At 38.6% G+C, this 23,972-nt stretch overlaps 1 protein-coding gene across 1 annotated transcript in view; it reads right to left on the bottom strand.

Annotated features, from left to right (window-relative positions):
• Positions 1 to 6,605: 6,605 nt before the first annotated feature.
• Positions 6,606 to 23,972, bottom strand: part of LOC122648760 (protein MOR1-like) — a 54,433-nt gene continuing 37,066 nt past the window's right edge. Inside the window, exons 31-43 of the mRNA XM_043841979.1 lie at positions 17,082 to 17,147; positions 16,850 to 16,976; positions 10,326 to 10,448; positions 10,137 to 10,214; positions 9,772 to 9,930; positions 9,384 to 9,542; positions 8,521 to 8,618; positions 8,283 to 8,439; positions 8,031 to 8,147; positions 7,756 to 7,851; positions 7,520 to 7,591; positions 7,130 to 7,430; positions 6,606 to 7,011 (exon numbers count right to left, since the gene is read on the bottom strand). Of these exons, the coding sequence (XP_043697914.1) occupies positions 6,740 to 7,011; positions 7,130 to 7,430; positions 7,520 to 7,591; positions 7,756 to 7,851; positions 8,031 to 8,147; positions 8,283 to 8,439; positions 8,521 to 8,618; positions 9,384 to 9,542; positions 9,772 to 9,930; positions 10,137 to 10,214; positions 10,326 to 10,448; positions 16,850 to 16,976; positions 17,082 to 17,147 (1,825 nt within the window). The 3' untranslated portion in view covers positions 6,606 to 6,739. The remainder of the gene's footprint in view (positions 7,012 to 7,129; positions 7,431 to 7,519; positions 7,592 to 7,755; positions 7,852 to 8,030; positions 8,148 to 8,282; positions 8,440 to 8,520; positions 8,619 to 9,383; positions 9,543 to 9,771; positions 9,931 to 10,136; positions 10,215 to 10,325; positions 10,449 to 16,849; positions 16,977 to 17,081; positions 17,148 to 23,972) is intronic.

The raw sequence follows: 23,972 nt of genomic DNA, 5'->3' as shown, positions 1-23,972 counted from the left end.
GCCTTGCAATAGAGTTCTAGGCATTCCTTAAGCTGGCATGTCTCCTCGAGCTTCATCTCTTAGAAGAGTAGACAGTCATCTGCAAAGAGTAGGTGGGTTATCGGGGTTGATCTGTTGCGAACTCAAATGCCACGGATCAGCTTGGCCTCCTCAAACTGAGTAATGATGCTGCTTAGGGCTTGAAAGCAGAGAATAAAGAGACCAGGGGATAGAGGGTCCCCTTGCCTAATTCCCCACGTAGGAGTTATACTTCCTCGTACACCGCCATTGATGATAAGTCTGTAGGTTACCGACTGTAGAGAGGACATCACCATGGATATCCAATGAGAGGAGAATCCAAAAAAGAGATATAGGAAAATCCAAAACACTATCCATTTTTTAAGGTATGTATAATAATTTGAAAATTTACATTAATTAGTTAATCAATCTCATAAGTGGTTTGATTTGATGATGTTGTTAATATAAATTGAATTAGGATTGTATTGGTGTCATTGATGACACTCATATTCATGCCATAGTACGCATAAGAAACAAATACCTTATAGAGGCAGAAAGGGAGACACCACACAAAATGTCATGAATGCATGTGCACATGACATAAAATTCACATTTGTGTATAGTGGTTGGGAGGACTCCGCAAATTATTGTCGGGTATTTATAGTGGCTTTGGCAAATCCAAACTTAGGATTTCCTCACCCTCCTCCGGGTAAATACATTGTCGCTTTAATTTTTCATTCTAATTGGCGTGTTGTGTATACTTGTATTAATTGTTTATTCATATAATAAATGTGTTAGGCAAGTATTATGTGGTTGACTTTGGATACTCATCTACAACTGGGTTCTTGACATCATTCAAGGGGCAGAGATATCATATGCAAGTTTTAGAGGTAGCGGTAGACAACCAAGGACAGCAGTGACCTATTCAACTATAGACACTCTTCAGTTAGGAATGCCATAGAACGGAGCTTTGGATCTTTGAAAAAAAGATTTCCTATACTGAGCAAAATGCTAGTTGGGTATTCTATAAAAATTCAAAAAGCCATTGTCATTGCTTGTTGTGCTAGTCATAACTTCTTTCGTGAAGAACAAGAGAAAGACAAAAATATTTGAAGAGTATAGAGATGAAAATAAGGAACTGAAAGATTATGTTATCCCATCTGAGAGTACTTCTACCAGTCAGCGTAATAGGGCAAGAGAAATGGATGTACTTAAGAAAAGGATTGCGAACGAGTTAACAACAAAGCATGGATTGCCCCACATTACTTGGCTCATAAGTTATAATAATTTTGGAGATTATAATACATTGGTGTCTATTTTATGTTATCATTTTGATTATACGTTGTTTTTTTTTTATTAAAATACCTTTGTTTTAAAATTCATATTTCAATTATGTGCAATTTTCTCTTTTTACATAGTAATCCAAAATTCCATATCTTTAATTTTAATTATTTTACAGAGAGATGAAAGGTGAAGGTCCCATGTGTCCTTGTGGTTAGGGCCCGATGGTTGTGAAGATGTCTCACACACACAGAAACCTAGGACAATGATTTTTCAAATGGCCTGCAAATGAAGATCATGTAGGACATTTCAAGTGGGTAGACGCCCACAATCCCGTTGAATATATTGGTGAGCGCATCCATGATAATGTTCTCAAGACTGGCGTTCGGACTCATCCACCAAGAGGAAATCGGCAGAAGTATTTTGTATTCGATGTGGCATCCTTCTTGTTGATATGGAACCTGATGATTTCAATTGTTCTTGTTTATGTTTTATTTCAACTCTAGAATTCAGTTGTAATAACTTATTTAAACTCATGGTTGTACTGCCTAAACAATTTAAGTAGTTTTTAATTGTGATGTTTGTTTTTTTTGTTTTTTTTAGCCTAATAAAACATAAGTATAAAAGCCATGGTGTATGTGACAATTATGTAATTTTTGGTAAACAATCGAAACGATTCTGTTAAGTGCGACTCATACAGATTTCTGTTTCTTCTAAACTCGAGAAACACTTTTTTTTTCAAGATTACCATATAGCATTTCAAGACCCATAAACACTTAAAAAACATAGAAACACATAAAAGTGTGACGGACCCAAAAACACTAAAAAAAACAAAAAAACAGAAGTGTTACCATCCAGAGCCCAAACAACCAATATAAATAGAACCTCCCTCAGAGAGCAAGGTACGATACAAAGACTACTCTACACTCTTATGATATTGTTATGCCATTCCCTTCAGTTGCAAGAAATCTGCTTTAAGCATCGTAGTCTTTGCCAAACATAGCTCCGGCCCTTATCTCACACTGCACAGCTCGTATCTATAGAAAATTAGTTTTCTGTCACAATAGTACTCTTTGAAAGCAATTGGTGCTACCAAGACCACCTCCTTAGTAGAAAGGCCTTACCCATTAAACTAGCAGGTTTCGAGTTTAACAAATGTGTCGTGTAATAAGTCATTTCTCCCATGGTTCTCCCAGATTCATCTTTTCACTTACTACAACAAAACCGCCATAGAGGGAGTTTTGTTATGTTGGATTTGTGTCCATCAAACCCGGTTCGGTTTGGTTTATTTTGTATTAAACCTTTTATACATTTTGATTTAATATTATCACATACGATATAAACTTTTTGAGCATTATGTGTCCGTAACTTTTACTTAAAATGGTAGTCACGGCTAGGGTTTGGGATGGGTACCCTTATCATATGGTCATCGAATTGGGTATGCCTAGACATGTGATGTCAGGGTACGAATGCGAGTATTCACATGTTTGACGTGTGTATTGACGAAGAATCTACTTTGTCGATTCCTTCATGTGTTACTGTCAGATGAAGGATGAGATAGACATGTGTCACTAAGGCCCTGTACCTGAGAGGTCCATGTCACTGCAAAATGTGACCGCATTCTTTGGTTCATCAATGACTGAGACTCAAGTGAGTCAAAGCCGGTGTTCTGGGAATACGCAAACATTTTGTGAGTGAAGGAGTTACTCAACATGGTCACCATTGCCCGATTGGGGAATGGCAAGATTGAGGTTGTCTTTGAATGGTCGGATCAAAATTTGGATCCAGTGTCGTTTTGGAAATGATTTTTGCAAAATCTATTTTACATAAAATGATAGATTATATTTAGATATTTAATTAATATTTTTTATCGAGTTTTACGAGACCCGGTCATAGACACAGACACTCTTATATGAACATGTACTATGGAATGGGGTTTGACAGTACTAATGTACATGCACTAGATTCCATAAAGATGGTGTTGATTAGTGGTGGGTTGCTACATGATGATTTATTATCATGTAGGGGTTTATTTAAAATTTACTATAATAATTGGTTATTTATTTAATTAATGGATATGGTGCTAATTATAATTATTCATACATTAAAATAATTAATTAATTATACTATTCCCTATTAGATTCTGCTTTTTCACCAATTAGAAGCACTTTAGGATTAAACAGGATAAAGCCAATGAGGAGAGAGTGTCTGACTCTCATTGGAATTTTCCAATCAGGGTTTTAGAAACCCTATCTTTATAAACACCCAAAAATGGAGAAGGGGGGTTGCTCCACGTTTTGCCTAGGGTAGTGCTCCCCCTCTCTCTCATGATTTGTTCTCTCTCCTTACTCTCTAGTATTTGAGAGATAGACTAGAGAGTTAGGGTTTTGAAAACTCAGATGTGTGCTTGAAGAACTGAAGAGGATCTAGGATTGGCTTGGCGAACCTTGGCTACACCATTGGAGGTTCAGATCTGTCTACCTAGAGTGCTTGTTGGAGGAAGAACTACTGTCTATTGGAGGAACAACACTTGAGACTCATCAGGTTAGCAAGTTTTGGTTAATTCCTCTTGTTCATAATTATTGATTATTCATGGGATGCAAAAGAAACCTGAATTGATCTTTTTCTGCTACGCATTCGGGTATGGGATGGATCTCTCTTTCCATGGGATGAAAAAGATATAGCATTTCTCTCTCTTGAGGATCCCATAATTTTATGGGACAAAAAAAAGAAGGAAACGTACGTACCCCTCCCCTGTACTTTGCCCTAATTACACGTTCCTCCCCTTGGTGTTCTGACCTTACATTTTGACCCCTTATCATCGGATTAGGATAGATCTGCTGCCGCTACTTCAACGGTGTTGTTGAGTGGTTGTCATCAGAGACGACATTGTTGAGAGCAAAGACGACCATGAGTGAGAGGAGGACATCGGCATAGCATGCAAGTGGAGGCATTGAGGAGGGAATCGACAGGGTGGGCAGAGAGAGACAGCTGAGATGCTTTTCTTCGCCCATCCAACGGCCATTTTAAGGTATCGACTTAGAGATTCCATCAGACACCCCATCACACATGGCATTGGCAGCTGGCATGGTGATGGCTCATTTGGTCTTGATTTCTTTGGCGGTTAAGCTCCCACCTCCTTATATTTTGAGAAGGAAATGGGAAAAGGCGAAGACAAAGAAGGCGGCTATATAACCAGAAAAAGGATCCTCTGGTTTCCTTATATTTTGAGAAGGAAATGGGAAAAGGCGAAGACAAAGAAGGCGGCTATATAACCAGAAAAAGGATCCTCTGGTTTAACTCTGTTTCAAGGAGAGGGAGAGGGAGAGAGAGAGAGACAGATAGAGAGAAACTGAGACCTATTTCGAAAGTGAAACAGTAAGGTTAAGCAGCGATGAGGAGCCTCACACAAGATTGTTTACTCGAGTTGTTCGAAGTAGAAGACAGCTCCATAGAGAAGATAAGGCCCTGTTCTTTAGTCATCCCCTCTTCTTTGCTTCTTCTACAAGGGCTTATTTATTTCAGCAGAATCAAAACAAATTTGTCGCTTCCAATTCCTCAAAATCATTGCCCGGGCCATCATTCAACTTCGCAAAATGGGACCTTTTTGGAGGTTGGTTATTTTCTCCAAGTGTTACACTTTCTCCTTTTACTGCAATTTGGTTTTCATGTATAAATGAGATTCGTCCATCCTAAGCATTTTTGTTCTAGGTTTTTTGTTATACTTTCGATTGGAAAATTTTCATTGAAACGTGAGAAATGGAAAAATACGCAATTTAGTTGGTAATGTTAACAAAAATTTTCTGTTTTCGATAGTCTGCAGACGTGCAGCAGAGGTTTATTGATTTTAAGTAGCAAAACGATTTTCTGGAAATGTGATGTCTTGGATTGCAGCGTGAAGAAGAAGGGTATTGTTGGGTTCAGAAAAGTTTGATTCAATGTCAAAATCAAAGGTTGCAGGGACGAAGTTGCAAGAAGAGGAAGAAGAAGGGTAAAAGGATCATCTCACAATGATTAAGGGTTAGTTTGGGCATTATAAAAAATCTAATTACGCCATGGTAACACTTAACAGAGATGCCAATGGCAGAGGAGGAATTAATAATTTTTCAAAAACTACAGGAGAATTGTATGTAAGGTGGGAAAACCAAGGGCAGAAACATGTAATTAAAGCAAAGTATACATAATTTTCCCAAAAATTAAATAGATGCCCTAGGGACAATTATGGAGATTCAAAGTGTCGAAAACTCAAAGTGTAAAGTTTATTGCTTTACAAAAGTGAATCACAATGATCCCATGGACTGTAATTTGACATACAAGTTCAACATAGATGAGGCTGGAGAGCTGATTTGCAATGCTTTGTTTCAAGTTCTGGTTAGCAACGTATGTGGAGGGTAGACTTCCACCTAAGATCCAACCTAGCTACCTGGTATTAATCCATATCAGTATCTCTAGATAGTAGTATCAAGTTTCAAACCAAATTAAGATGGAAACAAATGTTTCATTTGAAACCAAATTTAAATTGAGACATATGGAACCAAACCCTTATCGTTCAATTCATGCTCTTTGGCCAGGTTGGTTGATTTAGCACTACAGGATATTGGAAATTGGACTAATTGGCTGGGATGTGTTCTCAAAAGTCATGGATGAGGCCTCTCTAGCGATCTCCACTATATCTCACCAGTAGACATCAGCAAAACAACTGGTATCAAATGTGGCCCACAATAAATAAGTGACCGAATTAATAGAATTATAGAGCAGAGCACCATGCAAGGTCCCATCATTTATTCCTGAAATTTTCTGAGTTGAAAACCTGCAAATACCAGGAGGATTCCACAAAAAACAAAAAAACCCCCAACCCATACATCCATTGTTTAAACCACGAAACTCTTGGTTTCCATTTCTGTTGTAGGTGTAACCAACCCCCTACAAAGCTTTTAACTTCTGTTCATTTATTGAAGAAGGCAAGCCAACAAAGTGGTGCACTCATGGGAGGAAGAATTGTCTTTTAGAGAATAAGGCAATCAAACCTATTTTCCCTGGTTTTGAAGCCTTTTCCCTGATGATATCCATGTTGTATCTGTTTAACCCCCACCCCACAGCCCGGTCAAAAAACAAAAGTCCAGAAAACAATTAAAAGTAAAATTCTAAGACAACCTTTAAGAAACCTTAGATTCCTTGAAAGAAATAACATATTTATTTACAGTACCAATGACTTTTTTTTATTTTGGCAAAACCAGTGACTGATTCAAACACCCAAACTTAAATAACTGGGATAACATGACCAGAAACAATATCTACCTTTTGCACTGGCATATTCAGAAGGATTTAGCTTGAAAAATGGGTGGTCAATCACTGAATAATGAAACGAAGCATTACTGTAGAAATCCATTACCAAACAGAAAGCCGAATAATGATACAACTCTACACTACAGCTTTGTCAATAAAGACCTACAAGTCTTCTTCACACGGGTTCAATTGCTCCACTTTTAAGCCTTTCCATGCGGGCTTGAAGGCCAGATAATGCTCTCTCATCCATGGGAAGGACCCCAGATTGAATGGAATGTTCGACATCAACAGGGACCGATCCATGAGGAATCTGATTCTGGAGTCCATGTGTCACATTACCATTCATATACATTGATGACCTATTCATGGATTCTAGGTTCCCTGCTGTAGCAGCTAGTTGAATGCTTTTCATCCTTTCTCTGATTGCATCCAACGTCCCACTTGTTACTGCATCTATGTGAATCCATATTTACTGTTACAACTGTCCTTGTCATAAGGAATTAAAAAATAAAGAAAAAAAAGCAAGTGAACTCAAGTTAAACGAAGTATGGTTTCAGAATGTTACCTCCAGATGGATATCTGTCCTTCCTCTCATCACCACCATGTTGCCTCAACTCTGGATGAGAAAATGTAGGTCCTCTTAAAGAAAAAGCATTGATTGCCCCGTCATCTTCGTCTAATGACGAAGGCAGATTATGGTTTGTGGATTCAAGCTTCACATTTATTGACTTGGCATCATTCAGGATATTTGTATGTACAGGTGATAGTGGAGCTAATTTCGGGGAAGAGAAGGAAAGAGAAACTGGGGGAGGAGTTGGCATTGGCATACTAGAAGGTGTCCTACCAGCAGCAGCATTCCTTTCCACCTGCAGCACAAATTAAACAAAGTTACCTACTCTGAAGGACCTACACAAAATTCAAAACTGTAATATTTTTCAAAGTAAATAGATGAAACCTGAGCTAATCCATCTCTTATGTATGTGCGAAACGCGTCACTAGCATTCTGTAGCTGAGCAAATATATCAACCTGATTGAAGTTACACAGGAGAACGGTCAAACTTTTCAGATGGCTAAACTAATAAATGAAAGACCAGTGCTCAACACATTGAATCACTGATATTCTTCACAGGAACACAATTCCGATGGTAAAGCTCTAGTCAAAATGAAATATTTGCAAGTAAACTTGTTTACCTGTGGATATAGTTGAGTGATGCAGTACAATTCATGGAGACCAATTGCAGATGTTTGCTTGTCCCCTATTTTCTTGAATATTGCAGCAAGTTCTTGCTTCACGATTGCACCAAGAAAAATATTGTTTAAACATTAAACAATAAAGTGACTGACACAACAGAACACTTCAGAAAAATCCACCAAGAAATTTAAGTATTGTTTTAACATTAAACATTAAAGTGATTGACACAACAGAACACTCCAGAAAAATGCAAAATGAAGTCTCACAGTAATACCTTCAATTGGGCATCAGAAGAATGAGTGGCAGGTGTTGGATTATTGGCTGTAGAATCACCCCAATGAGTTTGACCAACAGGACCAGTGGGGGTCAACATCCTAGCTGCAGCAAGTGTCTGGAGAATTTAAAAAAAAACAAAAAAAGGATTATGAGGAAGGGGAAATTATCACAACAAAAACATGGAAGAAAAAACTTGGTTGGTTACAGATGAGAATGGCATAAGTAAATCCTTCGGCTCAAAGTGACGAACCTGCAGATTAAGATCAATGTAGGCAAGAATTATAGGTTGAGGTTCCATGTCTATAGGAACCATGGAAAGATGACCCTTTATTGCTGTCCCACGAAGTTTAACGAGTTCATGCAGAACAGTTTTGACCATTCGTAATGGTTTGTCATCAGCACCAGCTCTGGCAACAGTTAATATTGAGATTGTAGCCTCGTAAAGGTCAACCTGGAATCAATTGTGACAGGGTTGTGTAAACAATTACCTCCTCCGGATTTCTTCCATTCCTAATTCCTGTAGATACAAATGGATGCTTTGAAGGATACGGTCAAGGTCAACATCAAAGATTGTGCTCTGGAGAACCTGCAGAAAAATAAAAGCTGTATCTGTAATATATCCTACAGTCCTCAATAATAAAAGACCCATAGACACTTCATATTACTGTAACTGAGTTTTTAACTATCTGCACCCTGGTGGCTATTGTAAAGTGTTCAAAATTCAGTTGTACCAGATATTAATGCAGGCAAAGCTTCAATGATAACTTTTACTATAAACAATTAAGCTATTGAGAAGAAAATAAATAAATAAACTATTGGTGGTGGTCACTTAGTGAATCACCTGATTTTTTTTTACTGTTTACATGCTGAATATAATGTTTGCATAATTTTTTAAGTCAATATGTCACCAAGAACTGCAGTTTGCAAACCCAAAAAAGGGATAATATGGAATGTCAAAAGTTAATCATCTTCCATATTGAATTTGAAGATTTGAATAGTACTTGTATCTGCATCCTGGTGGATTTTTTCTTTTATAATTTTATTTTCACCTTTTAAAACCGATCATTGTGGAAACATATCCCGTTTCAACACACACTAGGAGTCTGCGGTATAAAATCTCGAAGAGAAGTATTTGCCATAAACATATTCAAATGGGGAGAATGCGACCTAGGGATGATTTTTTATTTAAATTTTTTTATGGAACCTAGAGATGAAAATTAATGTGCTATAGAATGCATAGGAAATTTTGTAAAGCATCCTGGTGGATTTTGAAGATTTGAATTTGATAAAAGAAAAATCATATAAAGACAGACAAATTGCATTGAACAAGTCCAAAGGCATGAAGGATTACTTTGGTAAGTTTGATAAGGCATTTCACAACAAGATCTGAGAACTTCTGATTTCTTGATGCAAAGGTCTCATTTGATGCAGGTGATGGCCATCTTAAGGGGTCCAACGGTCGCAAGAGCTTAATCAGAACAGAAAATGATGACGTGCGTTCTGCATTGTCCTGTATTTCAAGCCTAAGTTACTCAAAAATATACAGTGGAGGACCACGTGATCATAGTTATCAAGGCGGCAAAGCGAGCATGGCGTTTTAGAGGGTCCAAAATCAAGGAGACACCGCCAAGGCGACCGCCTTGGTGCCCAAGTCGACCACGGAGCCTGGACACCTAGACATCGCCTTGATAACTATGCACGTGATTGAAAAAAATAAATGTGACCCAATGGAAACTAACCAGAATCTTAAGCATCAAAACATTCAATGCTTTCAGAAGCTGGCTGCCATCATCCATCAGTGGAACTCTTTCATCTAACAACCAAAGCAGAAGTTCAGTGATAAGGGTATCAAGTGTAATCTCCTTCACAGCATGGGCGAGCCTTTTATTTTGGAATGTCTGCAACAAAACCCAAAAATATTTTGTATTATAAGATTTTGTTTTACTGATGAAGGGGTAAGACATCTCCAAAAGAGGTTGCCCCAAATTTTACACTCGAACAATAAGAACCCGTACCTAGGATAGCTTTTAGGCATCTCTAACTAAGACATCCCACCTCCCTCAAATGCCAGCAAAGTAAATCAGTAAGCAGATAACAAACCTACCTGCATGAGTGTGTTCAAGACATATTTACATGACCTTGAGGAAGCTCCTCCCAAACTGAAATCAAAGGTCTTTGCCACCTATGTAAGTAATGAGAAGACGAATAAATACGATATGCAAATGTCTGAAAATTTAACAAAAAAGGGAGAATATATCATCATCTTGGATGACAGAATCAGAATCCATTTTGCCTTGGTTGCCAGGCATGCGACAAGTCTATCGGCATCTTTGGAGAGATCATCCAATGCACTGCTTTCAGGATCACTAGTAGCCTGTGCCAACTCATGACAAACCACTTTCATACCCTCAACCGACTGCAACCAAAAAAGTAACAGACTACTTGTAATTCAGAATATTGTACCCTAAAATTAAAATCACAAATTTGAAAAGAAAATGATATTTTGATTCCCCAAGTAGTAAGTCATAAATCTCGGCAAAAACCAAGTTTTAAGAACCCTAAAAAACGACCAATTGACAAAGCCTACAGTCAGAGTTAACAGGAATAAGCCAGGAAAAAATCAATGAGCCAACCAAGTACTGCTTTACCATCCTTCCACACCTTCATATACATTAATAACGTGAAAACAACAACTGATGTTGGAGCATCTCAGAAATCTAGGCCACTTTATTTCACGGGCATAGGCCATTGGACCACCAAGATTACTGGGTACGTTTCCACAGGAGCAAAAGTAGAAATTCACGATGCAGACATCATATCCATAACCATCCAGCATCAGCAAGGTAAGATGAGAAGAGTTTAATGAACATTGCAAGGGAGGTCACCATAACTCTTTTATATGTGCCCAGAACTCAAGTGATCTCTAACTTTCAGTGATATTCCAGGGCCATCCTTCACATATATAGGGCCATATCCAATTGTGTAGAGAGAGATTGGTATAGAGGCCCCTCAAGGGGCAGTTTTTGACTCACTGATGTAAACTTTTGCATGCTGACATATATATAATGACGGATGTATATAGCTTTCTTGGATTTTGCCCCAAAAAAAATTTACTTCAAGACAAAATTTAGTCCATGGATAATGTAGGACTAGAAACAAAAAAGGCCTAGTCCCAGGCAGGATTAAAAAGAAAGCCTCCAATAAATAAGAAAGAGAACCATGGGAATTCAAATTGGTTGGAAGAGAATGATAAGATCTCAAATAGATAACCACAGAGAACAATGGGAACTCAAATGAGGGAACAGTAACCTGCTTAAGTAAGAAATGAGTTGATTACTTTTCTTGCCAATGGGTTGAATAGCCTTCTTGAAAATAGAATGAATCCCCAATTAGAAAACATGATCAGAATAGAGAAAAAAAGGTTTTGGGAAACCCTAATTTTCTCTCAAATTGATGATGGGGTTGGCCCCTGTTCTGTATCCCAGCAACTGATGTAGATCTTCAATAGCAGCAATAGTAGATGATTAGATAAACAGCAGTAATGCAGCAACTTGTTGATGGTTCAATTCACATAATAAAGGATGGAAGGGGGTATTGATTAGAATGATGGAAGGGGAAATAAGGAAGTAGGTCTCTCACCCTAGCCCTCTCGCCCTAGCTCTCACAACCAATCCTCTTTCAGGACAATCACTTGCCAAAGTCAAGTAACTCTAATTTTATTAACTAAAATCTCCCCTGCTCCTAAGAATTGATTACATATATATAGCTCAATGGCCGAGACAAAATGGAAACTAAAATCTAACTAGGATTCACAACAATACTAGGATTCCCAATTAGGATTACAACTCAAACATAAATAGATAACTAAATAAAAATTGTGAAATATTAAATGGTTGTTATGGGGGTCCATGACATGCTGTACCGTGGGGGTACATATGTCATGGACATAGTTGGTGAGTCAATAGGCCAGCTAATGTGTGTTATTTTGTCTTTATCTTCTTTCCTTAATTAGTTATATTCTTGTAATTCTGTTTCCTAAATTAAGGAAACACTTATGGAAAGTTATATCAATATATGCCTGGGTGAGAGGAGCAGTCTAAACCAACCGAGATTGCTCCATCTCTAGCAGCTGTTCTCTCATCATCTCTCTTCCTCATCTTCTCCTTTTGATTAGTTTTTTCTTTTTTATTATTCTATTACATGGTATCAGAGCTTGATTAAATCCAGGCCTGTTCATTCCACGACACTGGTTTGATTGAGTTCTCAGTTTTGTTTTTTTTCCTCTTCCTGGCTGCAGCGCCTATGCTGCCTACCTATTTGATGTCCTAGTTGTATGACTACGCAAGCAAACTAGGATTGTTCTATTATCTACCTGATGTCTGAAGGATTGTAGATCGAGTCTACATATTTCTCTACAAGTCTTCACGTTCTGAAGGTTCGAGTAAAGGATTTATTGTTGCGCAAGTCTGAGTTGGTCTTCTTCATCTTCTGGGGTGTTATTTTGCTCTATATTAGTGACACTCGACCACAACTTTGAGGTTAATTGAGTTCTCCAGGTGCTGCTTCAAAAGGCTTCTCTCCAGACTTGCGGTACTCTGTTTTTTTCCTAATTTTTTGGGACTATTATATCTCCTGTAACTGCTGCAACAGTTGGTTTCTTGTCCTGGTCTTCTGGACTTCTACTTATCTTCATTAAAGTGTTCTTCGACAGTCATATCAGGTGTGTTCAACAGTTGGTTTTAGTGGTGATTGCATATCAGTTCTGATGTGCTGTTGTGTTTACTTTGCATAACTGTTCTGAGACTGATTGCATATCAGTCCTACTGTAGCCTTCTCCCTGCTGTAGTCTGTCTTCTTTTGGCTACTCGTGTGACTATTGTTTTTTTTTTTTTTTTTTTGGAGGCTGTTTTTCTTCTGGTTTATTGGCATTATGGATGAGTCCAAAACAACTGTGGATCATATCCACCTACCTATCACTGGAGTCAAATTGGTTGGGATTTCTAACTACACCTTATGGGTACAAGCTGTGCAAACCTATCTGTATGCAAAGGACAAAATCCAGCATCTAACTGAAGATCCTCCTCCTTGTGATTCTAAGGATAAGGCTTCTACTACTGCCTACACTACTTGGATGCGTGATAATTCAACTGTTAAAATTTGGCTGTGGAATAGTATGGAACCAGCAATAGCATCTAATGTTATGTATCACTCCACTGCCAAAGGAGTATGGACTGATCTTCGTGAGACATATTCCCAGGCCAAGAATGTATCTCGTATCTATGAGATTTATGAAAAACTGTTTACTCATAAGCAAGGGGATAGGTCTCTCAGTGAATTTTTTGGGAGCTTCAAAGACCTTATTGAGGAACTTCAACTCTACCAGCCCTTTACTACTGATGCAGAGGTGCTGAAACAGCAAAAGTCTGATTTCCATGTTGCATTATTTCTGGCTAATCTTCATCCTCAGTATCAGCCTATAAAAAGCCAACTACTTACTGGAGAACATGTGCCTTCCTTGAATGAGACATTTGGCCGTCTTTAACATCTATCTTCTGCACCCAAGAATGATTCAGCGTCTGTGAAGAATACTTCTGCCTTCTTTGCTGGCCGTGGTCGTGGTTCTTCCTCTTCTGACAAGGGACGTGGCCAGGGGCGTGGTCGTGGCTATGGGTCTGGTGGTCGTGGATCTGGTGGTCAGTATGACAAAGCTGCCCGTCGTTGCACTTTCTGCAATAAATCCAATCATACTATTGACACATGTTGGGTTAAGCACGATCGTCCGGATTGGGCAAATGAAGTTGCCAATGCTGCTATGGATCAAGCTTCTGCTTTTGTGGTAACTAGTGAAGGGCCACCTTTATCTGGGGCATCTACCACCATCTCTGTGCCTCGGGACAATTATCAACAACTTCTCAAGCGTGTGCAAATGCTTGAGACTTCTAGTTCTACATCTACAGCTACCATAGCCCACATAGGTACTATTGCTCTTTTGTCCTCCACATCAGTTCATACCCCTTGGATTATTGATTCCGGGGCATCCACCCATATGACTAGTAAGTCTGGTATTTTTTCTTCCTTGTCTACACTCTCCACTCACTAACGCTACCCCTGTTAGTCTTGCTAATGGTTCCTCTACCACTGTCAATGGTCTTGGCACAATTTCTCTCACGCCTACCATGACTTTACCATCAGTTTTGCATGTTCCTCAATTACCATTGAGTTTATTATCTGTTAATCAACTTACCAAACACCTTAACTGTTCTGTAACCTTTTATCCTTCCTATTGTGAGTTTCAGGACCTTCAGACTAGAACGACGATTGGTGGCGGGCTTGAGCAGGCAGGCCTTTACTATTTGGATGATACTGGACCTTCCACTGCTACTGAATCCTCTCATCCCACACCCTTTCAATGGCATGTTTGCCTAGGCCATCTATCTCTACCAAAACTGAAAATTATGGTTCCAAGCTGTTCTTCACTATCTCATCTATCCTGTGAAGCATGTGAATTGTGTCCAAAAGTGTATTTTCATGTGTATTTTAATCATTTTCATGCATTTCTGCACCGATTGATATGTATCTCTGATACGATATGATACGTCTCTCAAAATCGTCCGACCGATATGATACCCGATACCGATACTTTAAACCTTGGGTGTTGCATCTCATCACGGAGGTTGGTAGAAGAATCTCCCATGGTCGAACCAGCCTTAGCATCATTAGGAGTAACAAAATTAGTACCATCGTCTGGAGCTGCATGATTGGTTTTGAGCCCATTCAGGTTTCCCATGCTTGGACCAGCAAGTATCAACAGTGTGATTTATCTTCCCATAATAAAAACATAACCAGGCTGCTTTATCACCATGCTGGCCACCAGAATTTCGACCACCAAAACCACGTCCTCCCCCTAAACCACGGCCTCTAGTAGCAGTAGTAAAAGCTGAATTCTCTTTAGGGTTGGTTTCAGGCTTGGAACTAGGAGATATGATGCGTTGGAGTCGAGAGAAGGTGTTATTCAATGTGGGGACAGATTCACCAGCAAGAAGATGTCCCTTTACATCCTCGAGGCTAGGATTCAACCCAGCCAAAAATTTAGAGACAAAAAATTCATTCCTTTGGGCCTTCAACGTCTCAATATCAGTGGTAAGTGGCTGGAAAACATTGAGTTCTTCAATCATGCCCTTAAAAGCACTATAATAATCTTGGAGGGATTTGTTTGACTACTGAAACTGAAATAACTTTTCATAGAGCTCGAAAATTCAGGTCATACTCTTCTCTTGAGAGTATGATTCCTTGAGGTCATCCCACACCCCCTTAGCTGTGGTGTGGAACATTACATTGGCAGCAATATTCGGCTCCATGTTGTTACATAACCAAATAAGTATGATAGCATTCTCTTTATTCCAGGTGTTGTAATCCTTGGAATCAAGTTCTGGAGGAGGAGAGGTAATGTAGATAAGCTTGTCCTTAGCTATAGATTAAACACGGACAGCTTGGGCCCACAGTAGATAATTAGAACTCCCCTTGAGCTTTATAGAAGTAATTTGAACATTGACATTGTCGGTGGAAGTCTTTGTATCAGCCATAATGAGAGAAGGAGATAAAAAAAAATAAGGGCAGCAGTAGGCAATTCTTCAAACACTTGTAAGGCAGCAGAAATCAACTCAACCCAAGAAGCAGATAACAACCAAACGGTTTTAGTAGAAATAAAAAGGGGGCAGCAACTGACACTGACTCCGCAAATCCACAACCAGCAGCAGAAAAAAAAAATTAGAGGAACTAACCAGTAGAAAATTCACAGTTGAAGAACTCAGCCAGAAACAAAAATCGAGACCAGAATTTGACAAAAGAACTTCAAGAGCTTCAAAAGTGCAGCATAACTAGCAAACTGCTGTTGCAATCGATCACCATAAGCAATAAGAAGACCACATAATCGCAGACATAACCACAGAACTCCAAAAACACACTTCCCAGAGGAAATCGATAGTTGTCAAGGTGTTCTCCTGAGATCGATACTTGCAGCCTTGATGGTGGTTGATGTAGACATCCAATCTGTAATCAGCAGTAGCAGTAGGTACATGGGAATAAAAACACTCCATTAATTGTAGATAGGAGTGGGTTTAATACATAGTAAGGGCAGCTTTGGGTGGCTGCACACCACAGGCAGAAAAACGAAAAAGGAGATCAGAAGAGGATCGCGGGAACACTCCAATCTGATTAAAAATTCTCTGATACCATGTTACTAAACCAGAGATAAATAACTAGATCAGAGCATGGAGACAAGAAGAAGAAGAAGAGGAGAAGGAAGAGACGTTTCCGCAAGTCTCAAAGGAGGAGAGAACCTGCGGACAGAATTAGAGAATCTGCCGCAGGTCTACTCCCTTGTATTAATATAATAGAATGTAAAAAAAACATAAAAGGACAAGTATGCCCTTACATAATCGACCCTACTAATGACAAAAATAAACATAAAAAACAAAGACTGTTTTGCTCCTATAATAACAAATCTCAACAAGAGTAAATGCACTTGGGAATACCATAGAGAGAGGAGGGACAGTAATTAACACGAGGTAAGCAAGTAGACTGGAAACTGGAAAGGGTTAGTTGTCCATTCTATTGACTTTGTAGTAAATATGTCCCTAAATTATTTAAAGACTGGGGATAGGAAGAAGAGTGTTGCTATTAGAATACAGATTGTGTTATGAATCGTCCAACAATTGTATTTTAAAATAAAAAAAAAAAAATGTGATTTAAGTACCAGCATTACAGTACTTATTTCATGGAAAATATCAACAAAATCCAGGTAAATAATCACTGAACCTCTTCAGGAGAGCCAACTGAGATGATAAGCAGAGCTTCATTCCAGTCTGAAGGGCCATTTGCACTAGCCATTGACCGGCCAAAATGATGCCTCTCCGCATAAGGTTCAGAATGGCCAATGTTTTCCCTAAAGTTGAGCATATCAGCAAGATAAATTGGAGAATTAGGGTCACAAGGTGTTTTTAGATCAGTAATAAATAAAGCATTAGATCATCTAATCCTTGCAGAATACCTTGGCATGATTGGGGCAGAAATGGAGCATGCAAAAACTTCCCCACTCTGCTCTGCTATTTCAACTCTGGAGATAAAACCAATATGAGTTACACAACAGTTTTCACTAGAAAGTAAAAAACAATAAACTTATGGAGAATAACCATCTGCATTCTCCATCATCAATGGTTGCAATAGCAAAGAGAGCTTATTTATATCCAAAGCACTGCAGAAACATATCTAACAATATGGACCATTCAAACTCCAGAACATGATAGCACGAGGGAAGATACACACATAATACACTTTATGAGGAAGGGGGATTCTTTTTGCAACATACAAAACTGTTGAATTATGTATACCAGAATACCGTGGGGATATTCTGGTAATTTTTGTAACACCCTGAATGCAGGTCATGAATATTTTATTATTATATTAGATGTCCTAGAATATTCTAATGCTTTTATGAATATTTTAATAGTATTTGAATAATTGAGAGTATTTTATTGTTTGATATTCTGTTTTAATATTATATTAATGGATTGTATAATGTTTCATATTATTATAATGTGAAGAGAATTATTTCATTAATTTTAATAGAAGTTATATGAATTATGTGAGTTTTATATTATATAATACACTATGGTATATGTATGTGTATATATATGATTGATATAACATATAGTTTGTAATTGTATAATACACTAAGTGAATAGTAAAGCAGGTGTGAATAGTCAAGTAAGAGGTGGTTTGGCTTGGCTTGGTTTGGTTTGGCTTGGCTAAACCAAGTGGTTCAAATATGGATAGCTATTGGTTTGTTTGGATTATGGAGATTCAGAAAGGAGCAGCCACATGGTAAGTCAAAAGGAAGTTGTGGCAAAGCTAGGGCTGCCACATACATGCTTAGAGAAAGCATGTGGAGGCTGAAGCATGAGGTGGATTGTCACATGGTGCTGAGAAGAAATTAGGTGGCAGTAGTATCTTTAAGTGGGGATTGGCGTGTCATGATAGGAATAAGCCACCTACCAAATTCTGTTGAGGTGTCTCTTATGCTAAGTAATTAGGGACTAGTGATGATTTGATTATATTATTGTGGGTTATGAAATAATTAGTGCTCAGCTCTCATTAAGCTATTTGGATTAAATTATAATAATATTAATGAGTGAGTAATTAGGATATTTATCTATAAGCTAAATTACAATTAGGAAATAGATTTACTATTCCTGCTCTTGAACTCAATCAAGAATTGGTCCTGTAGTAGAGTCATTCTGGACTCAGAGGAGGCTTAGAGGAGGAAAAGAAGAAGAAAAGAGGAAGGAGGAGCTGGTGCTCTGGTTTTGCTAAATTAAGAATTTAATCCATGACTTGAGATGAAATATATTGCTGGACACATGGATCTGAGAGAAAAAGAAGAGGGAAGGAGAAGAAGAAGAAAATGAAGCTGGGAATTGTTAATTAAAGCAATTAGGGGATGAAATTATAGAGGAAAAACAAAGGAGAAGGAGAAGAGAATGGGATTTGGGAAGGAGCTGCAGTGAACTCATGAAATTAGATAAGAGAATTATGATCTGGGGTTGTTGAACCATAGGAGATTTGGAAAGAAATAAAACTTTGAAAAGGGTAGCTGGAAGTTGGACTTGGGACTGCAAGAGAGATATTACACAGCAGCAAGGACTTAATAAGATTGTTTAATTCAGGAAGGAATTGGTTTTATGAATTGGCTGGAGTATCAAATTTGAAGAAGGAATTTAAGAAGAGTTTTAAGAGAAGAAAGAAGTTGAAATTGGTAAGTTAATTATCTCTTTTAATTGATAAGTTGAGGTGTTGCAGCATCATCACTGTTAATTGAAGGAAAAGTTGAATTAAAAGAAGGAATTAAGATTGGAGGCTGCTGATCATAAGCTTTCCAAAGGGTTCTATGCAAGAAGGAAATTCAGATTGGGTTCAGCAAGGATTCAAGAAGAACTGAATAGAGGATCTGAGATCTTTGAACCTGGAACTGTGTTTTAACGGGGGGTTATCTTATCAATTGGGATCTGGAATTGACTGTAGAAGATCTAGAGTTCTAATTTGAAGAAAAACAGAGGAGAATTGAAGAAGATGAGGACCTGAATTCCTAGGAGTGATGTGGGGCTGCTGTATTTCTGTGAAATCAAATGAACATCTGCGAATTGGGGTGCTGACGCGGTGTAAATTGAGAAGGAATTGGAGCTGAAGGAAGGTTTCCAAAAGGGTTGCAAAATTAGGAAGAAGAAGTTGGAAGGAAACTGATTTGGCTCCAAGAATTGACAGGAGAAGATAGGAGCTGAAATCAAAACTGTTTTGGGTTATAAGGAGTTACATTGATTTGAAACTGGGATTGGGTGTATGAGCTGCTGAAACCTTGAGTTGCAGAGGAATTTTATGAATTATAGTGGAACAAGGTATTAAATAGCTATATTGGTACTGCTATTGTTGGGAGACACGCATACAATATTCGAACACACTAGCATCAAGGTGAGGGATCGACTATGTACTATAATACAATGTACGCATGGTTATGAATTGCATGATGTGATGTGTTTATTGAATGCTGCTTGATTTATAAATTGTTATATGAATGAATGCCATGCGAATGCTTAAAGTGTTTACTTGATATTACTTGAATGTAAAATTAAGTATGACATGAAATGTTTGTATGAGATGATATGCATATGGTTTATGAATGTGATATGAAATCTGATATATACCATGCAATGAAATATGTATAAGAATGATTTCACATGTCATGCCAACTGCCAAGAGAAAGTAATGAATGATTATGAAATGAAAAGGATAATGAAGAGATGAAGTAAATGAATGAAAGAGAAGTATGTATGTATGTATGTATGGTTAGTGATAACTTTGCATTAAATTCCCTTGTGGCTACCACCCCTTTCCAATAGGGGGTTATGTACCGGATGAGGGTCTTCAAAGAGAAAGAGAATAGACGAGGGATCCTCCCCCAGGGCTACGGTGCCTACATACATGGGAGTAGAGCGCGTCTATTCTGATGTTTGATTAGACAAGAGGTCCTCCCCAAGGGCTACGGTGCCTGGATACATGGGAGTAGAGCGCTTCTATAATGCTGAGCTACAGTGCTTGGGAATGCTTGTAGTCGACTACACCTTCAACTGTTTGTGCACTATGGTAGTTCACTAAGTGGCCAAGACCTGACCTATTTAAATAAAAAGTGAAGTTTTATGAGGTGTTATGTATGTCTCCATTCCATTTATTGTTCTTTTGAATGCTTGTGTGTATAAGATCATGTGTACCTCACTGGGCGTAAGCTCATCCCTATATATGTTGATGTTTTCCAGATGACGAGTCAGGTGTGGAGTCATACAACTCTGGAGTATTTGAACTATGGGTAATGTTAGAAGATCAGAGAGAAATATTTTATGAACAAAGTTATTTCAGAATATTTAATGTTGATGAATGAATGAACAAGATTTTAGTTATACGGAATTGTAGATAACTGCCACCAGTGTATACATTTAACTTGAACTGTTATCCAATATATAATGCTTCCGTTACGTTGTAAAAGAGACTGGGATTTATTTATTACTATTAATGTAAGTTTGTAACCTAATGGGTCGGCACTTGCAAGAGCAGTGCCTAGAATCCTGTCCGAGTTTGGGACATTGCATCTGGCCTCTGGGAGGACGATTGGATTGGGTAAAGTGCACGGTGGCTTGTACCTGCTTGATTATGGTCGTCTCACTCCACCACCATTACCTTCTCTGCTGAAATTTATCAATTGCACTATAGATTAGGTCACCCTCCATTAGGAATTTTAGCAACTTTATTTCCTATTTTGGTAAAAAAATGTGATAAGACTGAATTTTTTTGGTGAGGCTTGTGTTCTGGCCAAACAGACACGTTCAACTTATTCAGTTTCAAATAAAAGGAGTTCTTCACTTTTTCATTTGGTGCATTCTGATGTTTGGGGTCCTAGTCATAAAACTTTACTTTCTGGTCACCGTTGGTTTGTTTCGTTTATCGATTGTCATTCTAGACACACATGGGTTTATCTTATGCACACTAAAAGTCAAGTTTTTTCCTGTTTTCAGCATTTTCATAAAATGGTCCAAACTTAGTTCCAGGCTACTCTCAAAGTTTTGAGAAGTGATAATGGCACTGAGTATAGGGAAGCACAATTTCAAAAATATTTTGCTGATCATGGGATTGTTCACCAGACTAATTGTGTCGATACCCTAGCCCAAAATGGTGTGGCTGAAAGGAAGAACCGCCACTTGTTGGAAGTTGCCAGGGCGTTAATGTTTTCATGCCATGTTCCCTCCCAATATTAGGGGGATGCTGTTTTCACTGCCACCTATCTCATCAATTGGTTGCCTTCCTGTGTTCTTGACTCCCGCAGTCCGGCTGAGATTTTACATGGGAGTTCTTCCTTTGTAGTTTCTCCCAAGGTGTTTGGTTGTGTGTGTGATGCCAAAGATACGCGATCTCCTGGCAAACTTGAACCTCATGGGTTGTGGTGTATTTTTCTGGGTTACTCTCCAACCCAGAAAGGTTACAAGTGTTACCATCCCCCTTCCCATCGTACACTGGCCAGTATGGATGTCGTCTTTTATGAAAGTCTTCCCTATTATTCATTCCCACATCTTCAGGTGGAGAGTTCTAGTTCTAGTGAAGATGGGTTTGTGTTTCCTTCCCTTGAAGTTCCTCCTCTCTTATCTCCTATAGCTGCTGCCCAGCCTCCTTTGGCTACTGCCCCTTCATCCAAAGGGATTCCTTTACGGGGGGAGCTTGTAGAAAATAATGGTGGTAATGTTCCTAGTCAGGGGGAGTTGACTCTGAACAATTTCAGAAGAGAATTGACAACTCCAACATCAACACCTATAAAAAGGGATGTACCTAAAGAGGGCAGCTTTAACCCACTGTAGCACCAATACCTATCCAATTGCCGACTCAAGATCCAGATCCTTTTTCTCCTGGTAAGACCTCTTCTTCCGACCTACCTATTGCTCATCGCAAAGGTACTAGGACTTGCACCCAGCATCCCATTTCTCGCTTTGTTTCTTATAGTTCTCTTTCTCCATCTTTTCATGCATTTGTGTCCTCTCTTTCTTCTGTTTCCATTCCTAAAAATTGGCAGGAAGCTTATATAGATAAAAAGTGGAAGGCAGCAATGTTGGAAGAAATGAGAGCATTGAAAAAAAAAATTAATACTTGGGATCTTGTAGCCCTACCTCCAGGGAAAAAACCAGTGGGATGTAAATGGGTGTTTGTGGTCAAACAGAAAGTTAATGGGTCTGTGGATCGATATAAGTCACGTTTGGTTGCAAAGGGCTTTGCTCAGACATATGGGATTGGCTACTAGGAGACCTTTGCTCCTATTGCAAAGTTGAATAGTGTTCGGATTTTGTTATCTTGTGCAGTCAATCTTGGATGGGATATACAACAGCTAGATGTGAAAAATACCTTCCTAAATGGAGAACTTGGTGAGGAGGTATACATGGATATTCCACCAGGGTTTTCTTGTGACAGTAATCAAGGTAAAGTGTGCAAGAAGTGAGCACTTTATGGGCTGAAGCAGTTACCTCGAGCATGGTTTGTCCGGTTTCACAAAGCCATGATTTCTGTGGGCTATAAGCAGAGTAATGCTGATCACACACTCTTTATAAAGAAGGTTGGTGGAAAACTCACTGTTATTATAGTCTATGTTGATGACATTGTGGTTATTGGCAATAATGGTGATGAGATCAGCCAGCTGAAGAAGTTTCTCGGACAGGAGTTTGAGATTAAAGATCTAGGGAAGCTACGGTATTTTCTTGGGATTGAGGTTGCCAGATCTTCTAAAGGCATCTTTCTCTCCCAAAGGAAGTATGTCCTAGATTTGTTGGCTGAAACTGGTTTGTTAAGATGTCACCCTTCAGATACTCCTATGGAGGCTACTGTCCGTCTCAAAGAAAAGGAGGGTGAACCTGTTGATAAAGGTTGGTACCAAAGACTAGTGGGGAAGCTGATTTATCTATCACACACACGTCCTGACATTGCTATTGATGTGAGTACAGTGAGTCAGTTTATGCATGACCCCTATTCTTCTCATTCGGAGGTTGTTCTTCGAATTCTTCACTACTTGAAGTCAGCCCCTGGAAAAGGCATTCTTCTATCTCCTCATGGTCACCTATGGATAGAAGCATATACCGATGCTAATTGGGCTGGTTCTACAGATTGGAAATCTATCTCTGGGTATTGTTCTTTTGTAGGTGGCAATCTTGTCACTTAGCGTAGCAAGAAGCAGGATATGGTGGCTCGTTCTAGTGCTGAAGCGGAGTTTCGTGCTATGGAACAAGGCATCTGTGAGTTACTTTGGCTGAAAGGCTTGCTACAAGACCTTAGTGTTCCTGTTCATCTGCCTATGATGTTGTACTGTGACAACAATGCTGCAATCAGCATTGCACACAACCTAGTACAGCATGATCGCACTAAGCAAGTTGAAGTGGACAGGCATTTCATTAAAGAGAAGTTGGAAGAAGGGTTGATTTGTATTCCCTTTGTGAATTTTATTGATCAGATTGTTGATATTTTCACCAAGGGATTGTCTTGAAAATTGTTTCATCCTAATTTAGTCAAGTTGGGCATGATTGACAGATTTGCACCAACTCGAGACAATCTCGGTTTTTGACTGGTCGAAACCAGTGTCGGCACAGAGTTCTCACTCAGATTTAACTAAAGCATGAAAATGCATTACAATTCTTAATAATGATCCTTCTTAAGAAAAATTGTGCAACAAAAAGAAGAGAATGATTTGGCTTGTCGAATAGACAGAGTCCACTACTTTATTTACAATCATAGATCATTACAAATCTGGAAATAAATCCTAACATAATCAACATGTGCAACATGTGCATAATGAACCTAGACACTC

This window comes from Telopea speciosissima, chromosome 1 (genome assembly GCF_018873765.1).
Source record: "Telopea speciosissima isolate NSW1024214 ecotype Mountain lineage chromosome 1, Tspe_v1, whole genome shotgun sequence".
Lineage (NCBI taxonomy): Eukaryota > Viridiplantae > Streptophyta > Magnoliopsida > Proteales > Proteaceae > Telopea > Telopea speciosissima.
This window is presented reverse-complemented; position numbering and strand designations above follow the sequence as displayed.